General features: G+C 37.4%; 1 protein-coding gene across 4 annotated transcripts in view; it reads left to right on the forward strand.

Annotated features, from left to right (window-relative positions):
* GABRA3 (gamma-aminobutyric acid type A receptor subunit alpha3) overlaps window positions 1–27,563 on the forward strand; it is a 390,132-nt gene that overhangs the window by 246,570 nt on the left and 115,999 nt on the right. For all 4 annotated transcript variants that reach the window (XM_027607297.1, XM_027607296.1, XM_027607295.1 and 1 more), the window contains one exon: window positions 10,539–10,606. In XM_027607297.1, coding sequence (XP_027463098.1) covers window positions 10,539–10,606 — 68 coding nt within the window. The remainder of the gene's footprint in view (window positions 1–10,538; window positions 10,607–27,563) is intronic.

The following is a 27,563-nucleotide window of genomic DNA, read 5'->3' on the forward strand; positions in this document are numbered from 1 at the left end:
TTTTAGATCTTGTTGGATAGACTGTTTAAGTATGATATAGTGTCCCTCTTCTTTCCTTACTATAGTCTTTCATTTAAAATCTAATTTTTCTGATATGATGATTGCTACACCAGCTTTCTTTTGAGGTCCATTAGCATGTTAAATGGTTTTCCACCCCCTCACTTTCAATCTGGGGGTGACTTTGGGTCTAAAATGAGTCTCTTGCAGACAGCATATCGATGGGTCTTGCTTTTTTATTCAATCTGATACCCTGTGTCTTTTGATTGGAGCAGTTAGCCCATTTATATTCAGAGTAACTATTGAAAGATATGAATTTATTGTCATTCATATTCCCTGTAAAGTCCCTGTTTCTGTAGATTGTCTCTGTTCCTTTCTGGTCCATGTTACTTTTGGGCTCTCTCTTTGCTTGGAGGATCTGTTTTAATATTTCTTGTAGGGCTGGTTTGGTGATCACAAATTCTTTTAGTTTCTGTCTGTCCTGGAAGCTCTTTATCTCTCCTTCCATTCTGAATGACAGTCTTGCTGGATAAAGTATTTTTGGCGGCATGTTTTTCTCATTTAGTACCTTGAATATATCATGCCAGCCCTTTCTAGCCTGCCAGGTTTCTGTGAATAGGTCTGCTGCCAGTCTAATATTCCTACCCTTGTCAGCTAAGGAGTTCTTGTCTTGAGCTGCTTTTAGGATTTTCTCTTTGTCTCTGAAGTTTGAAAACTTCACTATTATATGGTGGGGTATTGACCTATTTTTATTGATTTTGAGGAGGGTTCTCTCTGCCTCCTGAACTTGAATGCCTGTTTCCTTTCCCAGATTGAGGAAGTTCTAAGCTATGATTTGCTCAGATTTACTTTCTGTCCCCTTCTCTTTCTCTCTTTTTCTTCTTCCTCTGGCAGCACAGTAATTCTAATATTGTTTTGCTTTATGGTATCACTGATTTCTTCAAGCCTCCCCTCATTGTCCATTAGTAGTTTTTTCTCTCTTTTCCTTAGCTTCCTTCCTTTCCATCAACTTGTCTTCTATGTCACTCACTCTCTCTTCTGTCTCATTTACCCTAGATGTTAAGAGTATCCAATTTAGACTGCATCTCAGTTAAAACATTTTTTAAAATTTAATTTAATTTTATTATATTAGTCACCATACAATACATCATTAGTTTTTGATACAGTGATCCACGATTCATTGTTTTCATATGACACCGAGTTCTCCATGCAGTATGTGCCTTCCTTAATACCCACCACTGGGCCAACCCATCCCCCCACCCCCTCCCCTCCAAAACCTTCGTCTGTTTCTCGGAGTCCATAGTCCCTCATGTTTCGTCTCCCCTTCCAATTCCCCCCCTTCATTTTTCCCTTCCTTCTCCTAATGTCCTCCAGGCTATTCCTTATGTTCCGCAAATAAGTGAAACCATATGATAATTGACTTTCTCTGCTTGACTTATTTCACTTACTATAATCTCCTCCAGTCCCATCCATGTTGATGTAAAAGTTGGGTATTCATCCTTTCTGATGGCTGAGTAATATTCCATTGTATATATGGACCACATCTTCTTTACCCATTCATCTTTTGAAGGGCATCTCAGCTCTTTCCACAGTTTGGCTATTGCGGACATTGCTGCTATGGACATCAGGGTGCATATGGCCCTTCTTTTCACTACATCTGTGTCTTTGGGTAAATACCCAGGAGTGCAATTCCTGGGTCATAGGGTAGCTCTATTTTTAATTTTTTGAGGCACCTCCACACTGTTTTGCAAAGTGGCTGTACCCACTTGCATTCCCACCAACAGTGTACGAGGGTTCCCCTTTCTCCACAACCTCTGCAACATTTGTTGTTTCTTGCCTTGTCAATTTTTGCCATTCTAACTGGTGTAAGGTGGTATCTCAATGTGGTTTTCATTTGAATTTCCCTGATAGCTAATGATGATGAACATTTTTTCATGTGTCTGTTAGCCGTTTGTAAGTCTTCTTTGGAGAAGTGTCTGTTCATGTCTTCTGCCCATTTTTTGACTTGATTATTTGTTTTTTGGGTGTTGAGTTTGAGAAGTTCTTTAAAACATTTTTAATTTCAACCTGATTAGATTTTATTTCTGCACTAAGAGATTCTCTAGTGTCGTTTATGCTTTTTTCTTCATGCACAGCTAGTAACTTTATAATTGTTATCATGAATTCCATCTCTGACATTTTATTTATATCCATATGAATTAGAGCTGTATCAGAGATTATTACTTCTGGTTCTTTATTTTGTTGTGAATTCCTCCTTCTAGTCATTTTGCCCAGAGACGAATGGATGAACAGGAGAACAAAATAAACAATCTCAACCATGACCCAAGTGAAATACACACTAGACAAATCCAAAGAAGTCAGAAACCCTAAAAGAGGAGATAAAGGAAAAAAAGAGGGGGAGAGACTATAATCTCCCAGATGGACAAAACAGGGTGATCCACTTGGTCCTGGGTGTATTTTGGTCTGTTAGTTAAAAGACACTAAATTCCAGAATTGTAAAGAAAGAAAAACTTATATATATATTATATAAAATATATATTATATATAATATAAAAACATATATATATAATTTAATATAGTGAAAGGAAGCCAAAAATGAAGAATATATGTATAAAATGTAAATGTAAAAATGAATGTTAAAAAAAGACTTAAAGAGTTGATACAATGAGAAACTGGTTGAAAAAGAAAAGAAGAAAAAACCAAAAGGAAGTTTTTAAACTGAAAGATAAAGGTATCATGAGAAAAAACCTTGAATTCTATATACTATTTTCCCCTAGCACTGGCGTTTTGCAGTCCTGTGTGCTCCATAAACTTGGTGTTTGCCTGTTGTTCCAGCAGGTCTTCTGGGGGAAGGGCCTGCTGTGTTGATTCTCAGGTGTCTTTGCCTGGGTGGAGTTGCACCGCCCCTTGCTGGGGGGCTGGGCTCAGTGTAAGCTGCTTCTGGTTGCTCTATGTGGCTTCTGTTCCCTAAAGGCTTTCTGTGTTTCTTTAGAGGATGAAAATAAAAATGGCCATGCCCTGATCTCCAGCCCCAGACCTGAAAGATCATGGCCCCCTCTCTTCAGTAAACCCTCGGGGATAAGCAGTCTTCACTTTTGTGTGTGCTGAACTCTGCAGATTCCTGTGTTGTGCACCCACACCAATCGTCCCAGGGGAAGGCAGGGGGTCACTGTGTTTCTGCCCTTTGCAGGGCCCTGACATGGACAGCAGTCGGCCAATCATGTTGTGGTTCTCTTTATGGCAATCTGAGCTGAGAGCCCCCTCCTGGGCTCATTGACTGTAACTGGTTTCCCCACTGCAATGCTTGGGAATTCTTCCAGCTCAGGAACCCCCATTCTTTCCGTGACCCCGGGGTTCCTGAGACAACACTGTCCCACCTAGGATTCTGCCCCATTTTGCCACCTGAGCACCTTTCAGGCAGGGGTGTATCTCACTGGAGCAGACTTCTAAGGGTTCTGATTTTGCATTCCAGGGCTATATAAGTTTCTGGTAGCTCGCATACGGAGGCTCCCTCCCTCCACTGTTTATCTTTGGAATATCCCCTCAGATTCACTTCTCTGCACCTCTTACCTTGCAAAGAGTGGTCACTTTTCCATTTGTAGGATTCCAGCAGTTCTTTTCTTACATCTCAGATTGAAAGCATAGGTGTTCAGAATGATTTGATAGTTATCTAGCTAAATCATCATGGACCAGATGAAACGAGGTCCCCTACTCTTCCACTATCTTGCCTCCTGTTGTGTTTCTATATACTAATAACAAACCACCAGAAAGAGAAAATTAAGAAAACCATCTCATTTACAATTGCATCAAAAAGAATAAGATACCTAGTAATAAATTTAACCAAGGAGATAAATGACTTGTACACTAAAAACTATAAGATGTTGATGAAATATATTGAAGATGACATAAATAAGTGGAAAGGTATTCTGTGCTCATGGATTAGAAAAATTAATATTGTTAAAATGTCCATATTATCCAAAGCAACCTACAGATTCAATACAGTCTGTATCAAAACACCAAAACCTTTTTCACAGAACTAGAACAAAAAAATCCTAAAATTTATATGGAATCACAGAAGACTCCAGATAGCCAAAGCAATTTTGAGAAAGAACAAAGCTGAAGGTACCATGCTCCCAGATTTCCAACTATACGACAAAGCTATAGTAATCAAAATAGTATCATATTGGCATAAAAACTGACACCTAGATTAATGGAACAGAATAGAGAGCCCAGAAATGAACCCATACCTATATTGTCAATTAGTTTACAGCAAAGGTGCAAATATATATATATATATACTGGGGAAAAGACAATCTCTTCAATCAGTGATGTTGGGAAAACTGGACAGCCACGTGCAAAAGAATAAAATTTGATCACTATCTACCACCATACACAAAAATCAACTCAAAATGGATTAAAGACTTGAATGTAAGACTTGAAACCATAAAACTCCTAGAAGAAAACATAGATGGTAAGCTCCTTGACATTAGTCTTGGATTGGATTCTTGGATCTGAGGCCAAAGCAAAGGCAACAAAAGCAAAAATAGAGTAGTGAGACTACATCAAACTAAAAAGTTTCTGCAAAGCAAACGAAACCATCAACAAAATGAAAAGGCAGCCTACTGAATGGGAGAAAATATTTATAAATCATATATCTGATAAAGGGTTAATATCCAAAATATATAAAGAATTCAACTCAATAGCAAAAGAAACAAACATATAAACAAACCAGTTAAAGAATGGGCAGAGGATCTTAATAGACACTTTACAAAGAAGACATACAGATGGCTAACAGGCACATGAAAAAATGTTCAACGATACTAAGTATCAGGGAAATAAAAATCAAAACTACAATGAGATATCACCTCACACCTGTTAGAATGGCTATAATTAAAAAGAAAAAATATTAACAGATGTTAGGACATGGAGAAAAGGGAACCCTTGTATGCTGTTGGTGGAAATGTAAATTGGCACAACCACAATGGAAAACATTTTGAGAGTTCCTCAAAAAATTAAAAAAAATCTACCATATGATCCAACTATTCCACTTCTGGATATTTATCTGATGAAAATGAAAATACTTATTCAAAAATATATATGCACCCCTGTGTTCATTGCAGTATTATTTAGAATAGCCAAGATATAGGAACAACTGAAGTGTTCATTGATAGATGAATGAATAAAAAAGATGTGACATATATATGTATATATATACATACAAATATACATGCACACAATGAAATACTACCCAGCCATTAAAAAGAAGGAAATTTGGCCATTTGTGACAACACGCATGGGCCTTTGGGATATTATGCTAAGTGAAATAAGGCAGACAGAGACAAATACCATATGATTTCACCATACCATATGATTTCACCTATATGTGGAATCTAAAAAAAAACACATGAACAATTATCATATGGTTTCACTCATATGTGGAACATAAGGAATAGCATGGAGGACCATAGGGGACGGGAGGGAAAACTGAATGGGAAGAAATCAGTGAGGGAGACAAATCATGGGAGACTCTGGACTCTGGGAAATAAACTGAAGGTTATAGAAGGGAGGGGGGGTGGGGTAACCAGCTGATGGGTATTAAGGAGGGTGTGTGTTGTGATGAGCACCAGGTGTTATACACAACTAATGAATCGTTGAACACTACATCAAAAACAAATGATGTACTATATGTTGGCTAATTGAACATAATAAAAAAAATAAATAAAAGGAAGAAAATAGCCTAGGGAAAAGAAATGAACAAACAATACAAAAAATAATCATAGACACAGAGAATAGATTGGTGGTTATTGGAAGGGAAAGGAACTGTGGGGTGGGAGAAAAGGGTGAAGGGGGTCAATTGTATTGTGATGGTAACTAGGCTTATTGTGGTGATCACTTTGTAGGGTATACAGATATCAAATTATTATATTGTACACCTGAAACTAATATGTTACATACCAATTTTACCTCAATTAAAAATATATTTGCTCAACTAATGAATCATTGAACATTATATCAAAAACTAATGATGTACTATACCTTGGCTAGTGGAATTTAAATTAAAAAAAAAAGAAAAAAATATATTTGCTATACATTCCAGGTACCTGACGCTAGATGGAGTAGCATAAACACAGTGCTAGACATCTAACCTACCAAATGTCAAAAGCTGTGAGCCTTGCCCAGTCTGCAAAAGAGGGTGTGAGTCAATTGCAGAGATTAGATTAGAGCTAACACAGACTCCTGTAATTTCTGCTCCCCTAAATCACCTGTTTGTTACTCCTCTAGAGAGCTTATCTGTAATTAATACTATTGGGGGGTGGAGTCACTGAGAACTTACAGTATCTTCGTCCCCAAAGGTTGTCAAAGACAAATGGAAAGGCTATTAACATAAGAAGAGAGCACACCACCTCTCAGATCTGTGAAAGCCTGTCCACAAGTCACTGTAGCCCACTCCCTAAGTTCTTGTGGCTAACCAATCAAGACAGTCACATGGGAGCTCATTTCCACCAGTTCAGTCCATCTTCAAGATGAAAAGTGTGCACAACAATAAATACTTGTTCTCCAAAATTCCCAGTGATCTGGAGGTAAGAAAATAAAGTTAAGGTTTTGTCCTTCTAGCCAAGGTTCCAGTTCTCAAAGCCACACTGTTCTTAGTAAGATTGTCATTAGAAAAAATTGAAGAGTCCATTGTGGCCTCTAATGAGAAAAGGGGGTATAGTTGGCTTTTGTTCATAGCATTCATCTTATGAGCTTGTCTCTAATGGAATTGTGACAAACTTTCACCATAAAACATTTCAGTATCAGTAAAAAAAGAAAAAAAAAATCAGGCTTGAGCCAGAGGAAAGTGAATGAGGGATAGTGAGGATGTGTAAAACCATGTCAAAGGGAGAGGAGACATAGTCAAAGGAAGTGAGGATATTTAGTATGGAAAGAAACAAGAAGAGCAAATTTAGGGGTACCACTATCACTTTCTTTCAATCTTTGAAGATCTTTAAATCTCAAAAGATTAAGAAGCAAACTTTGTTGTGTGAGTCCAAAGGGCAGTGCTAAGACCAATGTTTTTTTTTTTTTTAAGATTTTATTTATTTATTTGAGAGAAAGATAGCATGAGCAGAGGCAGGAGAAGAGGGAGAGTGACAATCTCAAGCAGACTCTGTGTTGAACATGGAGCCTGATGTGGGGTTTGATTCCATGACCCTGAGATCATGACTTGAGATGAAATCAAGAGTTGGATGCTTAAGCAGCTGAGCCACCCACATGTCCCAAGACCAATGTTTATTTGTGTGCTAAGGTGGAACAGCTAGAGAGTTGGGGAACCTACTCTGGTTTTTGCTCAAAGGAGAAAATTCATGATTTCTTGGGATCTATATGAAGTCAAACTAGAAAATACAGTTTGTTATGAGCAACATATTCAATATAAACACAGTGATCACTTGCTGATTGGCTTAGCTTTACTCTTTCAGATGAAAGTAAGCAGAAATGACATGGGGACTGGTTGATAAGTTCCCCACCAGTGGGAGTACAACTGAGGGCTAAGGTCATGTATGTTCATGTAAGACAGGAGCTTTCAAGCACTTCCAATATCATGGTAAATTTGCAAAAGGAAAACATAATTCTCTTCACCTTTGGTTTCAAAGAGTAACATTGGAAGGAAATTGGATCCCCAAATCAAATAAAGCACCAAGAATCTGAAAATAGTTGTTAAACACAGTGGGGGTAAGGCCCTTTTATCTCTCCATTAATTCATGTCTTACATTGGTCTCTCCTGAAAAGACTGAACTGGGACTAGACTGTGAATTGTAGCCCTCACCAATTCTAGTCTAATTCACTGGCCTTTTCACTGAGTTAAATGAAAGAGCAAATTCCTAATCATTCTTTCACACAGAGAAGCTGGAGTAGTGAGTGGACACTCTCTTCTATGTCTTGGACCCAAGACCTTATATTTCTGGGTGACTTTTATCTATTTGTATTTTACCCATTTATCCTTTCTTGCCTTTTCCTTCAATACTTTTCTAATTACCTCCTCTCCTCTTTCTTTCTTCCCTCCTTCTTTACTCTCCCTCCCTTTTATTTTACACCAGTGTACTAGACCAAACTTCCCAATTCTCTTTCCCTGCTGGAAAGCCAGGGAAATTTCTGAAGCTTGGGTGAGCCCTAATTCATTGGGAAAGCAGCTTCTCCCCACTGTTTCCTTCTTAGCAATCAAGGGGTACCTTTTAAGTGAAAGTGACTAGTTGAGAGAGAGGAGGAACACCAAATTTCCATAAAACCTCCTACATTCCTCAGGCAGCTTGCTTCTTGCTACTATTGGGCACCTTTAGTCAGATGCTTTTTGCTTGGCTTTACAGTCAGAGTTCTTAGTTAGTACAAAGAAAAAATTCAGAATTTGTATGGTCCCATACCCTCATCGTACAAGAGAGCAACTAAAAGTAACAGTCTTGTTCAAGTTATTCAGAAAGTCAAGGGCAGAGATCCAGAACCCAAGCCTTGCTATCTTAGCCCAAGACTCTTTGTTATAGCCATTTCCCTTTCTCCCTACAGTGACCACTTTCCCCTAGGTGGTCTCCTGCAATTTTACTTTACCACCAGTATTTTTTCTCCTTTTTTTTTTTCCTGTGGTCTGGGTAATCTATTTTTAGTCTGTTTAACTATCTTACAATTTTACAATTATATTGGTTTAGAAAAGTTCTGTATCTAACTATGTCCTGCCTAGAATACTCAATTCAAACGTAATTGTGGTCTCTTCCATTACTTAGTTAAATTTGTTTTATGTACTTGCGGGTAGGACAATACTTCTCTAGTCAATGAACCTGGGAGTGTATCTGAGGGGACAAGTCTTCAGGAGGCGTGTTCTGGGTCCTGAAGTGTTATCTCTTCTCCTTCAAGTATAGAAATAGCTCTGAGGGAAGCCTATACTCTAGATCAAAACCAAACTACTTAAAACACAGCTCTAAGGGTGCCAGGGCGACATAGTCTCTTAAGCAACTGATTCTTGGTTTTGGCTCAGGATGTGATTTCAGAGTTGTGAGATTGAACCCTGCAAGATTGAGCCCCAGAAGATCAAGCCTGGCAAGAGCAAGCCCTGCAAGGGCAGGCTCTGCAGGGAACTCCACGCTCAGTGCAGAGTCTCCTTGGGATTCTCTCTCCCTCTCCCTTTGCCCCTACCCCCCTGCTCATGTACATTCTCTCTCTCACTCAAAAATAAATAAATCTTTAAAAAAAAAAATAAAACACAGGCCTAATTTGAAGGACGTTATTTGCTGATTAAGCCTGGGAGTAAGGTGTGTGTTTTGATTAACTGGCTATAGTGCTGATTATTATTATTATTCTTAAAATGTAATGCTTGTAGATATATAGATATATATGAATATACATCAAATCTTTTGTGGACCTTATTGGTATTGGCTGTGCTACTGGTGTACTTGACTGGGGTTTGGTATGCTGGACTGAAGTGGGATGTATTTGAATTTAATATAATGAGGAAGTATTTGCTAGGCTGGAATAGGCTGCCCTGTGTTCTATTTGAGGTATACTGGAGTGTGTGGGCTAGTCTGAGCTACACTGGGGTAAACAGGGCTGACTGAAGCAGGAAAAGAGAGACTTAGCAATGAAATTTCACTTCTCTGGGTATCAGTTTCCAACTTGGCAAATATGTGATGAGATTCATCTATCCATACCAAAAATGTTCAGTGAGTACCATCTGAGTAACAGACTCCTTTTCAATGTACTGAGAATACAGGGATAACAAAACAGGGACACTGCCATACGGGAGTTTTTGGGTAAGGTAGGGGAGACAGACAAGTAAATAGACAGTACAATAAAGAAAAATAAATGCAAAGAGAATGTATCGAGTGATCTCAGTCATCTTCAACTCTCAGTCACTTAACCCAATGAAAGTGTATTTATCATTCATGCAAAGTCTGTTGTTGATCCAGGAAACATTTCAGGACAGTTGTCCTTCATGTGTTGGCTCATCATTCCAGCCTGTTTCAGTCTTATGGTAGCTCTATAATAACATGTTTCTATGATGACCATGGCAGGAAGGGTCTTAAATTGGATATTAATTGTTCCAGCCAGAGAGGGACACGTATAACTTCCTCCCACAACCAAAACTAGTCACATGGCCTCTCCCTATGTTAAGTGGGCAGGGGAGTGGCAGGGCAATCATTCCATCTTTCTGGAAATATTAAAGTTGGATATTAGAAGATTTGTAACCTACCACAGGTAAGGGTAATCCTGGTATGAGTGTCTAGCACATATGAATATCAGTGATCTCTCAGGGCTCTTCTTAAATTTTAGAGTTTGGGGAGTCTGTTGTCATTCTCAATGATATCTAAAGGGATAAACTTTGTACCTGTACCTAGCATGTTCTCTGAACAAATATTATAGGTGATAAGTTTTTGAGAGGTTTTCCTATCACTATGTCAAGTATCCTTTTTCAGATGTAGCAAGTTAGCTGTCATTTGGAGTACTGCACTGGACTCTCTCTGAGGTAAGGGAATTGACGTTCATGACACTCTGCTTTTCTACTTTCTTTGGCCTAGATGCAGTGACTGAAGTGAAGACGGACATCTATGTGACCAGTTTTGGCCCCGTGTCAGACACTGACATGGTAAGTTATAGTTCCCGCCAAGGTAAAAGTGAAAGATGATGCAACAGATCAACGAAAATAAATTGGAGTTTGTAGCTAGGTTTTAGGGAGAAGCCTTGTCTCATATGAATTTCCTACCCTCACCATCCTACATTTGGCAAATTCATCTTTTTCCCTGCTCTCCCAACCTATTCACACATAAAGCATATATGCTCATCGGTAATATCCTTCCCTTCTTTCCACAACACACTTTTCAAAATTAAACCTATATCCCTATCCTCAATTAAACTTTCCCTGACTTCTCTCTTCACATTTTGTCAACACTACACACATATTAACAGAATTAGGTTTATGTGAGGAGAACATTGTGGTGGGGACTCTCGGAGAGTCAAGCAGCCTATGGTATCATCCAAGAAGTCTGTTCCTTGCAAACAGGCTCTATTTGTTGGGGTAATGGACTGACCATGGTGATGCAAAATATTTGGAGAAAGAGTCAAAACCACTTTTGGAAACTGATCCTTCTACAGATGTGTGCAGGGGAAAGCTTCAGAGCAGAATCAAGGAATAGAGCAGGGCATAGCAGAACAAGTAAGGGGAGACTCATGAGCCATCTTCAAGGACTTCTCCTTCTCCTTCCATTATCCCTTGCTGCCAAAGCAAAGAATGTAGTAGAGAGTTGAGGCAGGAGAACCCATCCTAATGGACCATCTGATCAATACCTACTAAGTATCAGATATTTGATTGAATAATTATCATGTAAGGAAACAAAGAAGCTATTATATGCTCAATATGCCTAGCAGTTAATAGATGCTCAAAGAATTTTTGTTGAATGAGTGACTTTGTATGGAAAATAAAAATCTTAAAATCAGAAAAAAATATTTAAACAGTATTAAATATCCAAAAAATATGAAATGTCCATGATCACTACTTAGATTTTTTTCTGTGTATCTTCAGTGGCACTACTACTTAGCAGGAGACAAGTTTTCTTTAGACCTGTTGGGTAAATATAAACAATTATATAGGGATGTGATAGAGTTTGTCTGTAGGTAATATAGAATGATTGAGTGGATTTGAATAGGGCAGTAAAAATATACAAGTGTTGTTTTAGAATGTTTTAGAATGACCTAGCAGTCTGTACAGGGTGGACTACAAGGCGGAAAAGACAAGGCTAAGAGTTGGTTTAGGTATGTTGACTTTACATGGCTCTTCAATCAGGCAATGTCTATAAGTCAGTTGGAAAAGTAGGCTAGTTTTCAGCAGAGGGAGTCATGAGTGGTTGTGAAGCCAGGCCTGAACTTTGTTTTTCAAGTGTGGAACAAAGAGGATACAGAGATATAACAGACTCCCTGTATACTCCTTAAGGAAAAGTACCAAGTCTTTATGGCTTCCCTGGCACTTAATAGAATACTTGATACATAGGGAAAGCTCAGGAAGGGGCATGTTTGATGTAGGAGGGGTGGAGGAGATGGGTCTCTCACAGGGACATCAGGAAGACCTGTATGTCTAGATTAGTCGCTCTCAACCTGTTGACTACTAACGCCCACAGCTTTAGATCCAGGCATGTGTTAAAACTATTGTCAGTTGGTCATTCAACAAGTATTCCTTAGAAGCCCAACTCTGCATTTTAAGAGGCTCTAGAAATCCCTATGTTCAGAGAGCTTATAGGCCACTGGATATAACCAGATTCACCAGAGATATGCAGCTCTCTCTTTGTATTTCTGGGAACGAATGATGGATTAGGAGTTTTACAAGAAAGTGACTGAAGCTGCTCTTTGAACACACACATTTACACTCACACCCTCTCATTTACTCTCACTCATACGCCAACATCCACAAATACATTCAGACAAATATACATGTGTACAAGAAAATACATAATAAAAATAATCCACATGCTATCCCAGGCACCTCATGAACACACATGTGGAGACACCTAAATCCAGGAATACTATGGAAACACACATGTAGCCTCTACCCAAACCAGTTCCTTCCCCACCCAAGTAGGCACATGTGGGTATACAGAGGCCCTGGAGACATTTCAAACAATCCAAATTTTGTATCTCTTGAAGTTTCATATTCTACTTGCTTGTTTTTCTCCCTCATGATTAAGTGGAAGCAACAGAATGGCTTTCCTGATAGGGAGGGCAGACTTTGATCAGATAAATTTCAGGTTATTTTTAGCTGCACTTCCATCTTGTTACAAGGTAGAATAGCTATGATCACTCTGGCTGGGAAACACATTAATGGTGTTTTTAAAAATTTCTTCTTCCTGTACTCCTTAGTATACTGTGGCAATTGACCCTAGGTCAGGGATGACTTTTTGGGTGAAACATCAGAAAGTTGTCTGACTTTAGCAACTAGCTGAAACAATAACCCAGGCTCTCCTGAGACTACAGACTGCTTGGGCGAGTAGATGAAAATTAGAGCTGGCTGGGTTCTTGACTCACTTCCAGCCAAACGGAATTTTGGTCCAGAATACTTTCCTAAGGAAATAGGGACAAGTTTCTTGTTCACAAAGAGGAAAAACTGTGGTGCCAGTTTGAGCATTGAACCAGTGTCACCCATAACCCTTTGCAGCCATTGTACTCCTTACTAAACACTGACCTCTACAGACATAGATGCTGAGTTTGAGAAAAAGCTCCGTAAAGGACCATATTTGTTTTGTTAATCTTCATATCGCCAGTATCTTACCAATGTTTGACACTTGGTAGACTTTCAACTATTTGTTAAATGCAAGAATAAATGAGATGTCACAAATTAAATTTTGAGGGGAAAAATATGACTGTGTTTCTCTGCTTGACTGAAAGTCCTTCAAAGGTAGAGAACATGTCTGGAACATATCTGTATCTCTAGCACCTAGCATAGGACATGATACATGCCCTTTGTTAAATGTTTATTGAAATGATATGAAACATTAATAGCAAGCCGTGCAGACAAAGAGTAAAAGTAGCTTTCTTTAGGAGACACTGTGGAATAGCAAGACTAGTGAGTCAATGATTGATGACTCCAAGCTTTGGGCTACTAGTTTGAGTGACTTCGCCATTTATGAATGTAAAGAGCTGTGACAATAGGTAATTGGGCAGAGAGATGAAAGCAAACAGTAGTAGATGTTTCTAAGGGAAAAGTCAGAGAAAGAAAATTTATTAAAGAGTATAGATATAAATTAGAAACCGATTACAATGGGAATTTTATAGTCATCACAAATGAAAGTCTTGTGTTAACCATTTGTAACAAATAAAGCTTGATGGTCAAAAAAAAAAAAAAAAAACATGCTGCTCCTCAGTAATATCAATCCTGTACCTATGCTCTCCCAGGAGAGAAACAGAACAAGGGATATGATCCCAATTTGAATTATCTAAGGCCATATGACCATCTATGACTTTCTATTTTTAGAAGATTTTACACCATTTTCTCATTCCATGTATGGAAAGATGGTGTAGGTGGCAGTGAGGGGAAGGCTGCAAAAGATTTAGTGAAAATGCAGTTTCATTGCCATTTCTCTCTCAAATTGGTTATGTCCATTCCTCACCAGTGAGCAATGGCTCTTGGCAAGCAGAAATTTTCCCTTTTCTCCCAAGATCCTTTGAATCAGAATGCAGAGAAAGTAGGATACTGGCTTAAAAATGGAAAGCTATGCATATGATCAGTGATTGGAAAGGAAGGTAGAAAGGAGACAGTTGATATTTTCTAAGAGAGTAAATCTTAAGTGTTCTTACCACACACACACACACACACACACACACACGTGACCATATGAGGTGATAGAGGTGTTAATTTGATTGTGGTAATCATTTCACAATGTATACATATATTAAATGATCACATTATACACCTTTACAAATCACATTGTACAACCCAAATATAAACAATTTTTAGTTGACAATCATACCTCTGTTAGGAAAAAAAGAAAGCTAACAGCTGAGAAAAACTTTGGATGCTCTCCTGGTCCAAAGCACCTTCTATAAAAACTTCTATTCTAATTCTTATCCTAAGGCCCCAGGTTTTGACATACCACAGGTTCAGGGACCCAGGGTCCTGGATTATGTATTTAATGAATATCTATCTGAATGTACTGATAAAGCTAATGGGAAAATAAGGAGGACAAAGAGCAGTAATGTTAGTAGAGTCAGAATGAGAGCAACTGGGAAACTTAAAATGCCAATTCTAGGTATTGTCAACTTCACTCTCTTCCCAGGGATACTTTAACTGTTTAGATGCCTGCTAGGTAACAAGTGCCAGCTGCCGCTTGTCAACAGAGAAACTTCCTAGGGTATACAGTGGACAGCCAGGTTATGAGGCAAGTAGTAATACATAAGAGAAATAATCATATAGCCTAATGAAAAAAAAAGAAAATAGAAACTTGGGAAATATGAATTCATAAAAGATATTATAATCATGATTCTTTATAACATATGGCATACATTTTGGTCTGACTACTGCTTGTGAAAATAATGCAAAGTTACCAGAGTATCCAAAGACCATAAAGGAAAAAAAAAATGGTATTGATTAAAAAGAAAGTAGCACAGGGACCTCTTTCCTGGCGGCAGTGAGCTTGAAATTGTTGTACCTGTTTCCTGCCTACACTAGAAAAAGTGGCTATGTTCATTTCAAGTCCTCACTTACTGGTAGTCTGAGGCACAGAATGAAGGAGAGCCTTTGTCTGTTTTGAAAGCCTCCTGGGCTGTCAGTTTCCTCTTATTCTGTAGGATACCATATTCCCAGATGCAATAAAGGAAGGAGTCCGTGTCTATGGGGTTTTGCTTAGGAGTCCATGACCAGGAATCTCCTGGGTTACTTTTATGTGAAATAGACAGGCAGGACACACAAACCATGCTAATAAGACTATTTCAAAGACTAAATGCAACTGAAAGGGGCAGGTGGATTATAATTCTTCAAAATTCAGAGTGATGGTAAGAAGGCAAAGAGCAAAGGGAGGACTGTGTGGTCAAAATAAGGGGGGAGTGGTCTGCCTATGAGGCAATGACAATACCTATGGATCATAGCTTGTGTATTATATTACAATTTATTTTTTTCAACCATGTATTAGAAGCTATTCTTTTTGATGCATTTAACTCTAATTCATTTATTTTAACACTATAGACTATTTCAGTTTATGCATATTTTTTATTTATACATTTGTTCAATTCTCTTGCCAATGTGCCTTTAGGCTCTAATTTTTTTGCTATTAAAAACACTGATAACAATAAACACTCTTGTACACATCTTGAGAATGTGTTTGAGGTTCTGTAGGATGTGTACCTACAGATAAAAATTTTTATTTGTAATGGTTGTACATTTTTAACTTTTTTCAGATAAGACCAAATTACTCTCTTGATGGGTTGTAACAATTTATAATCCCACTGACAGTGTATGAAAGGTCCATTTCTCTGCACTTTTGCTAACTTTCTATTATTACACTATTTTTTGCCATTCTGATGACTATGAAATGGTGTCTAATTGATGTCAGTAGCATTTTCTTGATTACCTTTGAGGTTAAATTTTATGTGTTTAGTGGCCAATATGGCCACGATAAAACAAGGTGGCTTTGCCACAACATGCACTACTGCCACCACAGTAAAAGTAGAAACTCCATGCAGATCCTATTTCCTCATGTTGACACTTCAGAACTGGTTTCCTATGGGATGTGTGTGTGCGTGTGTGTGTGTGTGTGTGCATGTTTGTGTGATTGGTGTTTCTTAGGTCTCTAGTCTGATTCTAGCTCCAAAAAACTGGTAATTTAAGTTTTGACTCTTAATTTACAAAGGCAGAACTCATAACATGGGAATTTCTATGAGATTTTCTAGAAAGGCCAAACAAATGACAGTGAACAGTAATATAGATAGATCTACTCTATATTTTATTACTAGTTTTCTAAGGTGTATATGTATGTGTTATAAATGTATTTGAAATTTTGCAACTTCTCTTTTGTCCCCTATTAAGACAGTTGCATGATTTTTCTCCTTTTAATCTATTAATGCAGTTAATTACATTAATAGGTTTCTCTAGTGTTAGGTCATCTTTTACATTTCTTGAAAGAATCAGACTTGATAATGATTTTTTTAATATATTTTTTTAAGATTTTATTTATTTATTCATGAGAGACGGAGGGAGAGAGAGAGAGAAGCAGAGGGAGAAGCAGCCTCCCAAGGAGCAGGGAGCCCGATGCGGGACTCGATCCCAGGACCCCGGGATCATGACCTGAGCCGAAGGCAGACGCTTAACTATCCGAGCCACCCAGGCGCCCCAGACTTGATAATGATTTTTAAATACATGTATTGGTTTGTTTATTATTTTATTCATGATTCTTTGTATCTATGTTCATAGGAGTTCCCAGTTTAAGCCACTTCTCATTACCTCAACTGCTAGTGCTCTGGTTCAGGTCACCATTGCCTCTAGCATATCCAATTGTAAAAAGCCCCTAACTGATTTCCCTGTTTCTACTCTTGTCACCCTATAATCTATTCTCTACAGGATGGTAGTGATTATACATAAAATACACACACACACACACACACACACACACACACACACACACACACAATAGTTTAATAGAACCTCATGTACCAATCACCCAGTTCAAAAATTAACATTTTTTGGCAAATCTTATTTAATCTGTATTCCTACCCCTATCCCCAATTATTCTCCCCATTTTGTCTCTTTTTCTTTATTAAACTTATCAGAAGTTTTCTATATTGTTAGTGTTGTCAAAGTAACTTGTTTTGGGTTCTGTTCATCATATGTGTTATTTATTTTTTGTTTTCTGTTTCACTGATTTTTGCATTTGTCTGGATCATTTTTTTTTTCTTTCATCCCTCCTTCCCACTCTCCCTCCCATCCATCCATACTTAATTACTTTTGTTTTATTAGATGCTCATCAGATCCCCACCATCTGTGGCCCAGATGGAGGAGCACAAAATGTGGGGACTGACACACACATCGTGAGCAGTAGGAGGGGGTGGAAGCAGCAGGGTGGCTCCAAGATGCCCATGGATGGTTAGAGGTGGAAGGAGAGTGGGAATCAGAGGCAGAGACCAGAAATGCTCCTGCTATTTCTTCCCCACAAGCATGAATTATCTTTTTCTTTATTTGGGGTACTGTGTGGTTCTTCTGGTTTCTTGATTAGATTAGTTTAAGCTTTTACTTTTTAAGGCTATCTTTAAGGCTTCTTTACAGCTATCAATTTCCTTCCAAGTACCACGTGAGTGTCCTACTACAAGATTTCATATTCTATAAACATTTTCACTGTTGTTCAGTCCTAAGTATTTTCTAATATCCTTTATGGTTTTTCTTTGCTTCTTGAAATTTTTATAGTGGGGTTTTCAATTTTTACATGTAAAACTTTGTTATTAATTTCTAATTTAATGCCTCATATTGAAAAAGATGGCTTGAAGGATATGAAATATTTTTGTGTCTTGAGATTTGCTTTATGACTTAACAATGATCATTTATTTTTGGCAAAAAATGTGTTTTACTAAGTGTTAGATGGATAAGTCTATATATATACAGATACATATGTACCTATCTATATATAGATTTATCTATCTATATATATCCCTTAGCTCCTCTTGTCAATTGGGTTGTTCACATATTTTAATCATGCAAATTGTTCTAATTGTTTTTTCATTTATTGAGAATCAAAGGGCTTGTCACATTCTCCTGTTAATTCAAATTTCTCTTATGTATCTTGAGTTCATGTTATCTTATACATAAAAATTTAGAATTGATATTTTCCACTGAATATGCTTTATTTTTTAATGTAATGATGTTTTATCCCAAAGAAAAATGTTTACCTTAAAGTCCACTCTGTCTGTACTTTATAGTTTTACCACATTATTACTATATATACATTTCTATTATTTTACTTTCAACCTGTGTTTTTATGTTTCTTTAGGTGTGACTCTTGTATATACATAGCATGTGGCCACACTGTTTATCTTTAGAATATATTTTGTTTCTACTATCTCACATATTCTTTTTCCCATGTTTTTCCATGCTTTATTCTTACTTGTCTTCTATAGATTGAAGCATTTTCTATATTCCCAATTGTTTTTCTTTATTTTGTAAGTTTTATATTTATATCTAGTACATTCTTTATTGGTTACTTTAAACATTAACATACATACTTGACCTAAAGTTTAATATCTCCCCTCTCCTCACAAGTAATACAATAATGCATTAACCAACATATCCCTACTCCCTCCTTCCATTAGGTTTACTCTAGTTATTTATTCCACCTAGTTTTTATAGTCATTATTATTTGTAGAGAGCCATTATTTGTTTAGTTTAACCATATGTTGGTTAATAGTTGTGCTCACTATTCCTTCTTCAATCTTCCTGCTGTTTTAATTTTCAACTACACAAATAACTTATTTTAATAGTTCTTTTCATGAAGATTTATTCAATCATTTCTTTATCAAAAATATTTATATTTTATATTTTCTGAAGCTCTTTGGTGGAGGGGTGCAAGACGGTGGAGTAGGAGGACCCTAAACTCACCCTTTCCCATGTTTACAACTAGATAACACATCTAAGTCAATAAACCAGAGAGTGATCCAAAGACTGGCAGAACAAACTCCACAACTAAATGTAGAGAAGAAGGGCATCAGAGAGGTTAGGAAGGGCAGAACCAGTAGTGAGGAGCTGTCCACAGAAGAGATGGAACTGTGGTCATGGAGAGGAGAAAGCACAAGGGAGCCCACACAGGGAAAATTAATCCCTGTAATGTCTGGCCTTGAAAACCAAAGGGACTGAATTCCATGAGTTTGTATAACTGGCAGGACTTGGAGCCTAGAGCTTTAAAAGTCAGCTGACTCAGCCCTAGGTAAACTGGGAGGGTGAGTGATAGCCAGGTCCCTGCCCTTAAAGGGACAACAGACTGAGGAAAAGAAACATAGAAGTGACAGCTTACACAACTGGAGGGAGATCTGTTTATACTATTGTGGAAAGTATTGGGGGACTTCTCTGGGAACAAAGGAGCTGTCAGTTGCCATTTTCCTCCCCTATCCTCCCAGATAAACTCAGAGCCACCTATGAGATGTGGCACTACACAGACACTTGCTACCTAACCTGTTAGCAGTGTGTCCCACCCACGAGTTTTCCTGAGGAATGGTCCACTCCAAGCCTGCTGGCCTCTGCCCTGGACTTAGTATAAATTTTGTTAACACTGCACATGCCCTATCCTGCTTCTGTCTCCCTGTGCTGCACCTGTGTAACCACCATGCTTAGGGATCCTGCCTACAACTAATGGCTCAGTGCAAATTTTGTTAATGTCATGTGTGTGCCTTGACCAGCAGCTGCATACACAGACACTTTGTACCCCAACTACCTCCACTGCTGCACATCACACCCCTGGTTACTGCTGTGATTTGAGGGATCAGTCTAGGACTAGCAGCTCAGTGCAAATTTTACTAACACCAACACTCCACCCCTGAGCCCTCCTATGGTCATGCTCTGCCTCAGAGCTAGTCTGTCTGGGTCTCACACCACAGAGTGCAAGCACAGCCCACAACAGGCAGAGTCAGTGAAGAAGTCTGAGTGGGGAAAGGGGAAGCTATACAGATACAATAACAGGATGCAAGCGACACACATAGGAGGCTGCCCTGAAGTGCCAGGTTCTGATGAACAGGGGACAGTACACTGCAGGGCACTACAGAAACTCTTCTTCATAAAGCCACTACTTTCAAGAGCAAAGGATGTAGCTGACTTTCCTAACACACAGAAAGAGACACAGAGAGGTAGACAAAATGAAGAGACAGAGGAATTTGTCTCAAATGAAAGAACACAGCAAAATCACAGTAGGATATCTAAGTGAAACTGAAATAAGTAATATGCTTTATAGAGAATTTAAAGCAATGATCATAAAGTTACTCATTTGACTTGAGAAAAGAGGAGAGGACATCAGTGACACCCTTAATGAAGAGATAAAAATATAACATATCAGAGATGAATAACTTTATAAATGCAATTAAAAATATAATAGATGGAACACAGAGTAGGCTACAGAAAGCATAGGATCATATAAGTGACCTGGAAGATGGAACAATGGAAAGCAATCAAGCTGAACAGATGAGAGACAGATACTGCATAATGAGAATAGATTTAGGTAACTCAGAGACTCCATCAACCATAATCACATTCATATTATAGGGATCCCAGAAGAAAAAGAGAGAGGAAGGGGGCAAAAAATGTATTTGAAGAAATAATAGCTGAAAACTTCCTGAATCTGGAGAGGGAAACAGATGTCCAGTTCAGGAGGCACAGTGATCCCCCAACAAATTCAACCCAAGGAGGTCCACACAAAGACACATAGTAATAAACTGGCAAAAAAAAAAAAAAAGATAAAGAATTTTAAGGGTTACAAGAGAAAAGAAGACAGTTACATACAAAGGAAACCCAATAAGGAAATAAGCTGAGTTTTCAGCAGAAACTTTGCATGCTAAAAGGGAGTGGCATGATATATTCAAAGGGCTGAAAGGGAAAAATCTGCAGCCAAGAATACTCTATCCAGCAAAGCTATCATTCAGAATAGAAGGAGAGATAAAGAGTTTCTCAGACAAACAAAAAACTAAAGGAGTTCATGACAAGTAAGCCACACCTACAAGAAATACTAAAGGGGACCCTTTGATAGGAAAAGAAAGACCATAAGTAGGAGTAAGAAAAGTAGGAAACAGAAAAGCAGTAAAAATAACTATATCTGTAAAAATCAGTCAAGGGACTTTTGACACACTTACATCAATAGATCATCTAAACAGAAAATCCACAAGGAAACAGTGGCCTTGAATGACACACCAGACTAGATGGATTTAACAGATATGTTAAGAACATTCTATCCTAAAACAGCAGAATACATATTCTTTTTAAGTGCATGTGGAACATTCTCCAGAATAGATCACATATTAGGCCATACAACAAGTCACAACAATTTCAAAAAGATCAAAGTAATAACATGTATGGTTTCTGACCACAATGCTATGAAACTGGAAACCAACCACAAGAAAAAATCTGGAAAACACAAATTCATGGAGGTTAAATAACATGCTACTAAACAATGAATGCGCCAAACAAGAAATCAAAAAAGAAATTAAAGGGACGCCTGGGTGGCTCAGTCGTTAAGCATCTGCCTTCGGCTCAGGTCATGATCCCAGAGTCCTGGGATCGAGCCCCACATCAGGCTCCCTGCTCCGTGGGAAGCCTGCTTCTCCCTCTCCCACTCCCACTGCTGTGTTCCCTCTCTCACTGTCTCTCTCTCTCTCTCTGTCAAATAAATAAATCTTTAGGAAAAAGAAATTAAAAAGTACATGGAAACAAATGAAAATGAAAACACAATGGTCCAAAACCTTTGAGATATAGCAAAAGTGGTCCTAAGAAAGAAGTTTATAGCAATATAGGCCTACCTCAAGAAGCAAGAAATATCTCAAATAAGCAACCTAACATTACACACCAAGGAGCTAAGTACAGAACAACAAACACAACCAAAAGCCAGCAGGAGGAGTGAAATAATAAATATTAGAGCAGGAATAAATGATATAGAAGCTAGAAAAGGAATTGAACAGATCAGTGAAACCAGGAACTGGTTCTTTGAAAAGATCAATAAAATTGATAAACCTCTAGCCAGATTCATCAAAGAGAGAGAGAACTCAAAATCAGAAATGAAGGAGGAGAAATAATCAACACCCCAGAAATACAAACAATTTTAAGATAATATTGTGAAAAACTATATGCCAACAAATTAGACTACCTAGAAGAAATGGATAAATTCCTAGAAATATATAATCTACCAAAACTAAACCAGGAAGAAATAGAAAATTTGGACAGACTGATTATCAACAAGGAAATTGAACCAGTAGTCACAAAACCCAGCAAACAAAAGTCCAGGACTAGATGGCCTCACAGGGGAATTCTACCAAACATTTAAATAAGAGTTAATACCTATTCTTCTCAAACACTTCCAAAAAATAGAAGGAAAGCCTCCAAATTCATTCTGTGAGGCCAGTTTATCACCCTGATACCAAAACCAGATAAAGACAGACACCAAAAAAAAAAAAAAGAACTATAGGCCAATATCTCTCATGAACATGGATGCAAAATTCCTAAGTAAAATATTAGCAAGATTCCAAAAATATATTTTTAAAAAATCATCACAATCAAGTGGGATTTATTCCCAGCATGCATGGTGGTTCAGTATTCACAAATCAATTAATGTGATACATCACATCAGTAAAAGAAAAGATAAAAACCACATGATGATTTCAACAGACATAGAAAAAGCATTTCACAAAGTACAACATTCATTCAGGATAAAAGCTCTCAACAAAGTAGGTTTGGAGGGAACATACCTCAGCATGATAAAAGCCACATATGGAAAAACCCACAGCCAACATCATCCTCAATGGGGAAATACTTAGAGCATTTCCACTAAGGTCAGGAATAAGACAAGGATGTCCACTCTCACCACTTTTATTCAACATAGTGAATAAAAGGGAGTCCTAGCCACAGCAGTTAGACAACAAAAAGAAATAGAAGGCATCCAAATCAATAAAGAAGTAAAACTTTCACTATTTGCAGATGACATGATACTATATGTAGAAAACTCTAAAGATTCCACCAAAAACCTACTAGAACTGACTAATGATTTCAGTAAAGCCACAGGATACAAAATCCATTGTGCAAAAATCTGTTATATTTTTATACATTAATAATTAAACAGCAGAAAGCAACATTAAGAAAACAATCCCATTTACAATTGCACCAAAAATAATAAGACACCTAGGAATAAACCTAACCAAAGGGTGAAAAGCATATGCTCTGAAAACTATAAAACACTGATACAAGAAATTGAAGACAATACAAAGAAATGGAAAGACATTCCATGCTCACAGATTGGAAGAACAAATATTGTTAAAATAGCTATACTACCCAAAACAATCTACACGTTTAATGCAATCCCTATCAAACTACTCAAAATAGCAACAACATTTTTCACAGAACCAGAAAAAACAATCCTAACATTTATATGGAACCACAGAGACACAAATTTCCAAAACAATTTTGAAAAAGAGAAGCAAAATAGGAGGTATCACAATTACAGATTTCAAGTTACATTACAAAGCTGTAGTAATCAAAGCAGTATGGTAATGGCACATAAATAGACACATAGATCAATAGAAGAGAGTAGAAAACCCAGAAATAAACCCACAATTTTATGGTCAACTAATTAACAAAGGAGGTAAGAATATCCAATGGGAGAAAGACAGTCTCTTCAACAAACAGTGTTGGGAAAACTGGACAGCAACATGCAAAAGAATGAAACTGGACCACTTTCTTATACCACACACAAAAATAAACTCAAAATGGATTAAAGACCTGAATGTGAGACATGAAACCATAAAAATCCTAGAAGAGGGCTCAGGCAGTAATGTCTCTGATATCAGCCATAGCAACATTTTTCTAGATATATCTCCTGAGGCAAGGGAAACAAAAGCAAAAACAAACTATTAGGACTGCATCAGAATACAAAGTTTCTGCACAGCAAAGGAAACAACAAACAAAAGGAAAAGGCAACCTACTGAATGGGAGAAGGTATTTACAAATGACATATCCAATAAATTAGTATTCAAAATATATAAAGAACTGATACAACTGAGTGATGGGTATTAAGGAGGGCATGTGTTGTGATGAGCACTGGGTATTATACACAACTAATGAATCTGTGAATACTACATCAAAAACTAATGTACTATATGCTGGCTAACTGAACATGATAAAAAATAAAAAAAGGGGGGCACAAAAAAAGAACTGATACAACTCAACACCCCCAAAAACAAATAATCCAGTTAACACATGGACCAGACAACAGACATTTCTCCAAAGAAGACATCCAGATGGCCAACAGACGTATGAAAAGATTTTCCTAATCACTTAACATCAGGTAAATGCAAATCAAAACTACAATGATATATCACTTCACACCTCTCAGAATGGCTATAATCAAAAACATCAGAAACAACCAGTGTTGGCGAGGATGTGGAGAAAAAGGAACCCTCTTGCACTGTTGGTCAGAATGCAAATTGGTGAAGCCACTATGAAAAACAGTATGGAAGTTCCTCAAAAATTTAAAAATGAACAGTCTATAATCCAGTAATCACACTACCGGGTTTTTACCCCCCAAATGCAAAAATATTAATTTGAAATGATACATGCACCCCTATGTTTATGGCCAGCATTATTTACAGTAGCCAAATTATGGAAGCAACTTAAGTGTCCATTGATAGACGAATGGATAAGGAAGATGTGTTATATATACACAATGGAATATTATTCACCCAAAGAAAAGAATGAGCTCTTGCCTTTTACAATGACATGGATGGAGCTAGAGAGTATAATGCTAAGCAAAATAAGTCAGTCAGAGAAACACAAATACCATACAATCTCACGCATATGTGGAATTTAAGAAACAAAACAAAGGAGCAAAGGGGAAAAAAAAGAGTCAAACCAAGAAACAGGCTCCTAACTATAGAGAAGAAACTGATGGTTACCTGAGGGGTGGTAGGAGAGGAATGGGTGAAATAGGTGATGGGGATTGTGGGGATTGAGTGCACTTATCATGATAAGCACTGGATGATGTATGGAATTGTTGAATCACTATATTGTATACCTGAAACTAATATAATACAGTGTATTAACTATAGTGGCATTAAAATAAAATTTAGAGAATATTTATGGAGCAGCTACTGTATGCCAGGTGCTAGAGATATAGCAGCAAATAAAAAAAGTCTCTGCTCTCAGGAAGCCCCCAGGCTAGTAGAATGAAAGAAATAGTAACCAAATAAAAATACATTTTGTCAGTGCAATCTAACAAAATAATACATGAAGAAAAATAATACAAGGGAAAGGGGAATTAACTGTTTATGATAGAATGTTCAAGGAATGTTTCTTTGATATGAATACTTCTGAATAAGATCTGAATGCTGTGACGGACGCAGCCATGAAACTGTCTTATTTTGTTAATCTAAAATTATCTATACTTGACTTTGCTCTTAAATGATAATCTAGTTGGCTATAGAATTCTTTTAGCTTCTGTTACTGTTTTCACAAAGTCCTCTATCAGTGAAATTGTTATTTCTTTGTAGATAATATGCCTTTTCTGTTTTGCTGTTTTGAAGATCTCCTCTTTGGTATTCTTCCAATCCACTATGTTGGCTTGGATCTATTTTATTATATTGAGATTGCAACTCATTATGGTTCTCAAAGCTAGGGATGCATGTATTTCAACAATTGTAAGAAACTGTCATCTATTAGTACATTAAATATTGTTTCTCCCCAATTTTCTGTATTCTCTAACTTTAGAATTTTATTAGATTATGCTGAACCTTTTCCTTTTATTCTCCTGGTACTATACCTCTCTTTCATATGTGTTCTTTTTCATCATTTATCTGTCTGAAATGTGCACTGAACAGTTTTTCTTCATATGCATTTCCAGTTTACTAATTTCTCTTCATTGACGTGTAATCTTGTCTGTAATATATCCATTGAATTTTTATTTTCAATGTTCTTAATACCTCCTTTGATGCCTTTATCATTTTAATTATAGTTCCTTTACAGTATCTATTTGATTCTTCTGTCATGGGAATTTCTTGGAGTGGTCTAATTCAGTTATATGTTGTATCAGCTGACTCTCACTTGTGACCATTTCCTTAGGTGTTCTGTTGTGGATTGTGAGGTTATTTTCAGCAAGCATTTACTTGTGGTCATGTCCTTCCAGAGTGTTTTTGTGTTTGCTTTTGCAAGTCAATATAGAGGTATCCCCACATTGAGGCAAATTCTTATGTTAATTTCTCAGCTTACAAACTCAAAACCAGGAAGATACTCTGTATTTAAACATCAATCCCATATAAGATTAGATTTAAGGTTGCTAAATCTCAGTAGAAATGCTTCCCTTAAACCCCTCTCCATTCAGAATCCATGCTTGGCTAGACAGGTTTCCTTTTTTGAATTTTCATGTTGTAGACTGGTTTTGTCTAGTTCATTTCATCCAATTCTCTTTTTGCTGAAGTTGGAGCCATTCAGGATCTTGGCTTTATGTGGGAGTCTAGTTCCATCTTTTTACTCAGCACAGTTCTGGTTTATACCAGTTGTCCTCTTGTAATTTTTGTTTAAAAACTCTTCTGACTCTCGGGTGCCTGGATGGCTCAGTTGGTTAAGCGACTGCCTTCGGCTCAGGTCATGATCCTGGAGTCCCGGGATGGAGTCCCACATCGGACTCCCTGCTCAGCAGGGAGTCTGCTTCTCCCTCTGACCCTCTTCCCTCTTGTGCTCTCTATCTCTCATTCTCTCTCTCAAATAAATAAATAAAATTAAAAAAAAAAACTCTTCTGACTCTCAAATATGTCCCAGTTTAGATGATATTTATATAATATTCTAATCTTTAATCAGAACTGTACTTGGTATGCTAGAGAAAGAGAAAAGCCAGACTGGCTAATTTGTAGAGGGAAGAGTGGTTGAAGAAGAGCTCAGAGAAGAAGATAAGGGTCAATTTATGAAGTACTTTCTAGGTAAGAGAAGGATATTGAAACTTAGTTTACATATGATTAAAAGTCATTAAGGGATTTTTAAGCCAAAGGGTTTTAGTCTGCTTCTTTATTTTACCTGGATACTTAAAAGTGTCCCCCATGCCTTGTATAGTTTAGTGGTAAGAGATTTGGGTAAAGTTTGCATTCAGATTTGGGGACTCACCCCCTCAATGATTCTCTTGCTTCTAGGGCTTTCTCCTGAATTTTCAGCTCTTTGAACAGCCTTGCGGTCTATCCTCTGAGATATTAAGCTAATGCATTTTCTGATTTCTGCCAAGCTTACAAACATCACTCAGCACAGTTTTATCATCTGTCGTTTGGTGGAAGACTTCCCTATGGTTTCTGCCCGCATTTTTTTTTTAAGAGTCCAAAAGTCTTGCTCATGTGTGTATAGTGTAATGGTCAGCTAA

This window comes from Zalophus californianus, chromosome X (genome assembly GCF_009762305.2).
Source record: "Zalophus californianus isolate mZalCal1 chromosome X, mZalCal1.pri.v2, whole genome shotgun sequence".
NCBI classification, from domain to species: Eukaryota; Metazoa; Chordata; class Mammalia; order Carnivora; family Otariidae; genus Zalophus; species Zalophus californianus.